Here is an 8,458-nt window from a genome sequence, read left to right as displayed (position 1 = left end):
CCCTTGGCCTTGTTGAATCTGATGAGGTTCCCAGGGCCCTACTTGCCAAGGTTCTCCATGTCCCTCTGGATGGCATCCCAGGCCTCTGGTGTTGTCAAACTTGCCAAAGGTGCATTTAATCCCACTGTCCATATCATTCTTATGGACATCATATGAAATCATATGAAAACCACCATGCATATAAAGAGTTTTTCATAAATACCTCCCCTCCAGTATCACTCCTTTACATGGTATTTTTAATGACTCTTCCTTCCAAATGCTTTACTGTCTGGATTCGTACTGGTCTATAAATTCTGAACAAATAGAGTTTCAACAGTCTTGGTACATCCTTTTGAGTCAACTACCTTGCTTCCTCCCACTCCCCATTTGACAATTTGTTTTCTGTTTTTTCTTTACTGAAGTGAAAATACCAGAGCTCAGGAGGGCCCCACACAGCTCTCTAGATTTTGTGCCTGAGAGAAAGAGAACGATGCCCACGAACCCTGCAAAATTCTTCCAGAGACCTTTCAGTACTGTTTCTCAACGACCCATCAGAGACAGGGTGATTCATTTACTGGCTCTGAAGAATTACAAGAAGTCAGAGCTACTTGCCTGCTTAGAGAGAGAGGGAGTTGTGGAAAAGGACAAGGAATCCCTTGGAAAGATCCTTCAGGAGGTGAGATCCTGGAGCTGCTGCCTGCAATGCTAACTCTTAGCAGCCTTACTTCAGGTTTCAATTAGAATCTAATGAGAGGCTTAGGAAATGCTCCTTGTTTACATTTTCCCATCAATTTTACCCAGTTTCCTCCCAACTGCAAGTCCATGTGACAAAAAGAAAGAAATCCTCAAAACTTGTTGTTTTTCTAGAATAGCTGGCAGTGATGAATTCTTTGTAATGTTGTTGCTTCTCATGCCTTATTTGAACCCTCCCTCTTTTCCTTGCACTGTTAAACTGCTTGATGAAGTAACTTCACAGGGTGAAACTCTCAACTGGGTGAAACACTTAGCTGAGGTCCTTAAAATACCCTGGGACAAGTTTCAGAGGAGAGAATTTTGGTAGCTGCAGAGGGCAGTATTTCATTTGAACGGACTTGGTGGCCTCTCAATGGTATTTGCTTCTACTGGGGTCTGTGGGGGTTGCCTTCCAGGGAAGGGTGTTCCAGGCAAATCCTACATGAGAAAGGTGGTGGCCCAACTTTGAGCACAGAGTTTCTTTGCTCTTGTGTGGATTGAGTCTTCAACTTCCTTGGCACCTATTATTTCTCAGAATTTTCCAGTTGTCCTTTGAGTGCCACTGGTATTTCTTTATTACAGCCATTCATACGATTCACATTGACTGAAGGATGCAGTGGCTGTTTCCTTCCTTGTTCAATAGTCCCCGTCAGTGTAGGCTGTTGCTGAATTATGCAAGCATTAACGTATCAAGTAGCAATATTTCCTTTTTAGCTAGGAAAAAAGCAATGGTAAGATTTCAAAGCTCAGCTCCTTAGAGGGTAAGAGATGAAAGAAAATTCTCCTTCTGTTTCTTCTTGTTAATGTTTAAGGAGATTTTGAAAGAGTAGTTTCTTGTTTGCAGTGTGAGCTGCCTCAAGATACTGGTTTGCATTCTGAAAGGGCTTTGTGAACAGCACTACATCCTGAAAACGGTTATTCACATTTTTCTTAACTTCATAGGGAGGTTGTGTTATTTTTCCTATGCATGAAAAACTAGTAGGGAGAACTTGCTGAGCTCTTATACTCACAGCCTTCCTTCTCTTCCAACACAGCCTTAGTTCTGCTTTTAAGAAGTGAATTCCTGATTCTGGGTATCTTTGTTACTTTTAAGCTGTTGAAGTGTAGCTCTAGGTAGGTTATCTCCTGTAAGAGTTCCATAGGAAGCTGTAGTTTCCTCTGAGCTGACACTTGAGAAAGAAAAGCAGTTCTGTTTGCAGAGACAAATGCCAGCATCCTGTGGTGCTTCATGGGATGATGAAAACATGCCCCGTTACAGGTCCAGGCTGTGCTCTGCCATGGCAATGTAGCTGGGTGAATCAAGAGGGCAGCAGGAGTCCTCCTGAGGGTGGAAAAATATGGACTTGCTCATGGAGATGATGTTCTCCAGGTCCTACTCAAAAGAAAAGGAAAACAGAAAGGAAAAACCTGGCCTCTCCATGTATTTCAAATGGTGAAGACTGAGAGCTCTGGCATAGTGTACCTTGATTCTCAAAGCTGCGTTAAAGACCAAAAAACCTGGATCCCTGGTGCAGGGAGAGGTTTTCAGTACGTCCCTTTTCTTCCATGCTTGCAGCACTTTGGCCTTTTCTTACATCCAAGTTTCTACAGCCCAAATGGACCACACCTGTTTAATCTTGTTTACATGTCTTACATGACAGCTGCTTTGTTCTTCACATCAAACAAAAGTCCTGGAAAACTGGTGCATGATTTTCTTTTCAGCTTTGCTTTAGCTTTGCGCTACCAGTTTTACATCTGTAGTCTGCCTTTAGGTGTAATGAATATTGACCTTTTAAATGTCTGCCCGTAGGTAGCCAGCCTGGATGCAAATGAGAATTCTTTCAGCCTGAAGGAACATTTCTTCAAAGACATTCAGGTTGATTGGCCTGGCTACAGTGAAAGAGATAGAAAGACATTGGAGGTGACCCTTTTTCAGTAAGTTCAGTCAGGACAACAGCCATTTCAAAAAAACCCTCTGGGAAATGAAGGTCTGTTCTTGCTGTGAGGAAAGAGCGATGACTGCTGATATTTTTGCCTTGTAACCTGAAATGTTGGACCATCCTTACAGAAAAACAGCTCCATCTCCAAATGCCACCAGCACCAGCCAGTCACCATCTCTGGGACCTTCTGAAAGAAATGCTCCACCGAGGACGGCTCAGGTATTTTGTGAATTTTTAAACATTCTCTACCCTAGATGATGTTTTATCCCACTTGCTCTTGGGGTCCAAGCTGTGATATGAAGCAGTAGTGTTGTCTTTATATCCTATAAACCTGAAGTGTGTACTTCTAATGGGATTCCTGTAATACTTTTCAAGATGCTTACAATGTCAAAGCCTGCAACAAGCTTGCACACATGACTTGTTTCTTATGGTGCATAGGGAACTCTGCTAAGGACAAGATGTGGACATGTTTTTGGTACCTAGCTGTGTCTGTGCAGGGTTGTTGATGATATGGCAGCTCTAGTACCTAAATCATGCACGGTAATGCCAGTGCTACTGTTTGAAGAGAAATCTTAGGGAAGTCTAGCATGAGGACAAATTCCAGTACTGAGGCATTTGTAGGAAACTTGTTTTTCTGTCCTAAGCAGCATTTAGGCTCCCATTTTGATTCAGGCTATCCCATGTGTGAGGAGGGGACTCTGAATCATCACGGAATAACTTGGACTTGTCAGGCTTAAAATCAAGAGATGGCCAGTACAAGAGGGCAAGGAAAAAGGTTTGAAAGAATCTTGGAAAACACTGCATGAAAGGCATATTTTCTATACCTTAAAAGAATTCTCTTTAAACAGGAGGGAGGACACAGCTCTGGTTTTCCCTAGCTCTTTTCCCAGCCAGAGCAGGAAATGCTGCAGGGCCCAGCATCCTCTTATGTCCTACCTCCATGCCCACAGCATTTCTGTCAGCGGGCTGGCACAGAGCCGTGTCTGGCAGTCCTGCTCTGAGCTGCTGATGTGCACGGGTGGGAGCAGCGTGTGCTTGGTAGGGAAGAGGCTGTGACCCAGGGTTTCCTCTGGAGAGCAGCAGGAATGAGACCTGCAGCCAGACTGGGGCTTCTCTCTGTTGTTATCATCTCTGCACTGGACACGCTGTGATCAGCACCGCACCGGCGGCTTCTTGGGGCTGCTTTAGTGAATCGTGTGGGTGTGCGATAGCAAGAGTTGAGTGTGTTCCTGGTGTGTCTAAGCAGAAATAGGGAGCAAGATAAAGCCAACCTGAGCTCCTCATATTTTGGGAAGCCTTTGATAGAGGTGCTGAAGGGAATGTCTTTCTCCCAAAGCCATTTAACTACAGAGTTGGAGGAGGACTTGCTGAATACTCAGGTGAGAAAGTAGGAATGAAATAGCGAACATATTTAGCTGCAGCACCTCCTTGTATGACAGGCCATTTTAGGTAAGACAGGTGTGTGTTCAACCATTGCCAGGTCAGAAATGCTGCTTTTTCAGAGCAAAACTAATTGGGATCATCTTTGCAGAAACAGCCTCTGGCTTCTGCCTTTATCAGTCCTGTGAGGACCAAGAAGCAGAGGATTGACCAAGAGCCCAGTGATATCCAGCCAGCAGCTGGTGGCCGCTCTCCTTCTTCCTTGGACCTGCCTTCCACATCCTGCTCACCTTTGAACATGTCTGCAAGTGTCAGCTCCATTTCCACCTCCACCCATGAGCTACAAGAGAAAGATAAAATTCGGACTCCGTCTGGAATCCCAGTGCCTGTCAGGGTGCAGGGGAAGACTCCCAACTCCAAAGGTGAGAAAACAGAGTTAGACAGAGTGAAAAAACTCCATCCTTTGGAATTCGCTTGCCATGAGCAAAGCCAAAGAGATGAGCAGAGAGTGCAGGACCCAAGCAGAAGAGGAGTCACACGGTCCAAGTGCAAAGGGTATTAAAGCGATGGACCACTTTTAGATATGCTTCCATTTCATTTTTTACTGGATATCTGTATGGTTTTTTTTAGAGATATCTAACCTCCCATCCACCGGCACCTCCAAGTCCTCCCCACCTTCATCCCCAAGCCTGTCTTGGTGCCAGGGAATGCCCCAACCCCAAAGATGCAGCACGTTGCACTTGGCCTTGTTGAATCTGATGAGGTTGCAAGGGCCCCACTTCCTGGTCCTTCCGGATGGCATCCCGTGCCTCTGGATTAGGCAAGCTTGCTGAGGGTGCACTTAATCCCACTGTCTGTGTCATTCTAGACATAGCTCAGTGCTTGAGCTTACAAACTGGGGAAATCATATAAAAGCATCATGCATAAAAATAATTTTTCATAAAACCTTCCCATCCAGCATCACTCCTTTACCAGCTTTTAATGACTGTTTCTTTTTAATGCTTTACTGCTTGGATTCTTGGAGATCTGTAAATGCCGAACAAATAGAGGCTCAAAAGTCTTGGTACATCCTTTTGAATCTACTTGCTTGCCTTCTCCAAACCTCCAATTTGAACTATTGGTTTCTGGTTTTCCCTCATTTTAGGAGGAAAAGCAGAGGTCAGAGGAGCCCAACAAAGCCATTCAGGTCCTGTGCCTGAGAAGAAGAGGATCATGTCTGTGAGACTTGCAGACATTGACTGGAGCGGTTGCGCTGCTGTTTACGGCCGACCCTACAGGGACAGGGTGATTCATTTACTTGCTCTGAGGGATTACAAGGAGCCAGAGTTACTTGCTCGGCTGCAGAGAGATGGAGTCAGGCAAAAGGACAAGGATTCCCTTGGCAAAATCCTTCAGGAGGTGAGATCGTAGAACTTGTGCCAGCACCTCTTCCATCATGCTATTCTGCTGTTCATCATTTTACTGCTTCCTCACCTGTTTAAATTAGAGACTTTTGCAATAACTCCTTTGAGTTAAGTTCCACTGGGATTTCCTTCTCATAGGCTTTCGTACAATGCTCACCCATTGAAAGATGCAGTCGATCCTTCCTTCCTTTCTAAATATTCCCCATCCACATAGGCTTTTGCTGAATAATGCAAGCATTAATATATCAAATAGGAATATTTCCTCTTTAGCTAGGGAAAAGCATTTTGGAACCTAGTCAAAGGACTCCAATTCCACATGGATACACTTTCAGTTGATCCTACAGTGGCTTTAAGGAACTGATTCCCTGAACCTGTGAAGTTTGTTGCTGTGTTTGCCCAGGGCAGTGGCAGGGATTTTTTCACCCTGAAGACATTCACAATATAATGAGAGCCATGTTTTGCCATCCCAACTGAAGTAGCCCGTTTAGATTTCTGTAGTTTGCATAGAGGCGTAATGAACATTTGTTCTCCGAAATGTCTGCCTGTAGGTTGCCGACCTGAATGCAAAGGATAATTCCTTCAGTCTGAAGGAACATCTGTTTCAAGCCCTTCAGACTGATTGGCCTGGCTACAGTAAAACCGATCGAGCGAATTTGAAGTTAATACTTTCTAGGTAAGTTCAGTCTTCTGGGGAAGGAAAAGAGCCTTTTCCGAAGAAAGCCCTGGGAAATGAAGCCTAGGTTCTTAGAATATGCTGAGATAGCAGGGACCTGCCAGGACCCTGGCCCTGCACAGGACACCACAAGAATCACACCAGGTGCCCAAGAGTGCTGTCCAAACACTTCCTGAAGCCTTGCTGCAGTGGCCACTGGCCTGGGGAGCCTGTTGCAGTGCTCAAGCACCCTCTGGGGCACAAATGTTTTCCTGATATCCTGCCAAAAGCTCCCTCAACTCAGCTTCATGCTGCTTCCTTGAGTCCTGGCACTGAAGGTCTGCAAGGAAAGGACTATGGCAGTTGATATTTCAGCCTTGTAACTTGAAGTATTGGACCATCCTTACAGAAAAACGGCTCCATCTCAGAACCCCACCAGCAGCAGCCAAGCGACATCTCCAGGGCCTTCTGAGAGAGATGCCCCAGCAAGACCTGCTCAGGTATTTTGTGCATTTTTAACATTCTGTACTCTGTATGAAGTTTCAGCAGACTTGCTGGTGGTATAAAAGCTGTGATGTGAATGTGCAGGACCAGGCCTAAGCGTGTTTTGCCTCAGACTTTCTGAGTGCTGTGACAGGAAGGCTGTGATGAGAGGATCCTGCAGGGGTGGAGCAGCACTGTCCTGAGCCAAATTTCTGCTCTGCCTGAAGACTTGAGCTCAGTCCCCCCCCTCAACCCATTCCCTGGAGAAGGCCTCAAAGGGCTGGCTCTGCAGGAAAAATCTCCTGTCCATAAGAGGCTGCACCAGGGCGGGGCAGATGGGGCCCTCTCGCTCTCTTGTCCCTGTCTCTCTGTCACTCTCATTGCTGACTCCAGCTCTGCACTATCCACGTGGCTGCACCAACACAGGATCTGCAGAATGGTGATATTCCCTCAGTCCCTCCTCTGCCTCTCTTTCTCTCCTCCCTCACTCTGCCAGGGCACACACGGCTGTCCTGTTCTACTCCATCCTCAGTTGGGAAGTTTGCTGGGGGTGTGGGGAGCTTGTGGCTATGTGTTGTGGCTTGTGAGTCAGCAGCTTTGAGAAGGTCCTTGGGAGGAGCTGAGAGATGATTGAAGGGCACTGAGCAACAGTGAGGGCTTCTTGGTGACCTCTTGTGAAACTCTCTTGTACAAATGTAAGGGCTTGTTAGCCAACAGCTTTTGAGTCTGCACAGCAGGTAGCCTGCTGCATTTAAGACAACTGCACCTAAAAGCACAAGAGTTTCTTGACATGTGGCTGCTTTGTTCATCCTGATGAGAATTCACAACCAACCATCACACCCTGTACTCTTGCTGGATTTAAGACAACTGTACCTAGAAGCACAAGAGTTTCTTGACGTGTGGCTGCTGTCTTTGTTAATCTTGATGAGAATTCACAACCAACCATCACACCCTGTACTCCTGGGTTCTAATAGTGAAGCACTAATCTCGTTTCTAACACATGAGACTCTAAAACAGCCAGGTGCCTCTTCAGTAAATCATGTGGGTGTTTGACAGCAAAAGCTGAGTCTTTTCCTGGTGTGTGCAAGCAGAAACTGGGACCTAGACAAAACTTACTGGACCTGCCCTTTGGGGGAGGCTTTGCTGGAGCTGCTGAAGGGAGTGTCTACCTCCCAAAGCCTTTTAGCAGTAGACTTGGAGAAGGACTTGCTATGTGCTAAGATGAGAAACTAGGAATGCAATAGAGCCGATATTTACCTGGAGGTCTTCCATGTTTGACAGCTATTTTTATTTAAAAAACATGTGTTTTCAACCTTTGCCAGTTCACAAATCCTGCTTCTTTAGAACAGGAGCAAAACCTGATCCGGGTCAGAGATTAATGAATTGTTTTGTTATTGTTCTAGAAACGGCCTTGGGCTTCTGGCTTGACCAGTCCTGCGATGAGCAAGAAGCAGAGGACTGAGCAGTAGCTCAGTTACCTCCAGCCAGCACCTGGTGGCCACTCTTCTTCCTGGGTGCTGGCTTTGACATCCCATTCTACTTCCTGCCTGTCTCCAAATGTCGGCTCCATTTCCCCTGCACCCTTTAGGTTCAAGAAAGACACAAATTTCTGAGTTCTACAATGACAGCACTCATGTGCTGAAGACTGCCATGTCAAAAAAGATGTGAAGAGAATTCGGGAGGCTGAAGCACTTGTGTCCCTTGGATCTCAATGAAGGTATCAATGTGCAGCTTTTCCTAACTCCAGTGTGCATAATGATGGAGTAAAGATTTGATGATTAAGAGAAGCCTCTGCATGAATTAAGGTGCAAGAAAGACCATATGCCAGAGTCAATAGCACAGACATTATTTAATAATAAATGTGAACTAGGGAGACAGAAAGCTAAAGGAGGAGATGGGCCAGGTGGGGA

At 45.7% G+C, this 8,458-nt stretch overlaps 1 protein-coding gene across 1 annotated transcript; it reads left to right on the top strand.

The window, feature by feature from the left end:
- Window positions 1–454: 454 nt before the first annotated feature.
- LOC137467550 (RNA polymerase II elongation factor ELL2-like) lies at window positions 455–8,010 on the top strand. The gene is made up of 5 exons (XM_068179044.1): window positions 455–655; window positions 2,501–2,625; window positions 2,759–2,849; window positions 4,162–4,432; window positions 7,952–8,010. Exons 1-5 carry the CDS (start codon window positions 470–472, stop codon window positions 8,008–8,010), a joined length of 732 nt encoding a protein of 243 aa, XP_068035145.1. The 5' UTR covers window positions 455–469.
- Window positions 8,011–8,458: the final 448 nt, after the last annotated feature.

Source organism: Anomalospiza imberbis, unplaced genomic scaffold, assembly GCF_031753505.1.
Source record: "Anomalospiza imberbis isolate Cuckoo-Finch-1a 21T00152 unplaced genomic scaffold, ASM3175350v1 scaffold_68, whole genome shotgun sequence".
Lineage (NCBI taxonomy): Eukaryota > Metazoa > Chordata > Aves > Passeriformes > Viduidae > Anomalospiza > Anomalospiza imberbis.
The sequence above is the reverse complement of the archived record's forward strand: the minus strand, read 5'-3'. Positions and strand labels throughout refer to the sequence as shown.

Coding starts and splice junctions, on each gene's coding strand:
- LOC137467550 (XM_068179044.1), top strand. CDS start 470: ATGCCCACGAACCCTGCAAAATTCTTCCAGAGACCTTTCAGTACTGTT. Junction 656..2,500: donor TTGGAAAGATCCTTCAGGAG/GTGAGATCCTGG, acceptor GTCTGCCCGTAG/GTAGCCAGCCTGGATGCAAA. Junction 4,433..7,951: donor GAAGACTCCCAACTCCAAAG/GTGAGAAAACAG, acceptor TTATTGTTCTAG/AAACGGCCTTGGGCTTCTGG.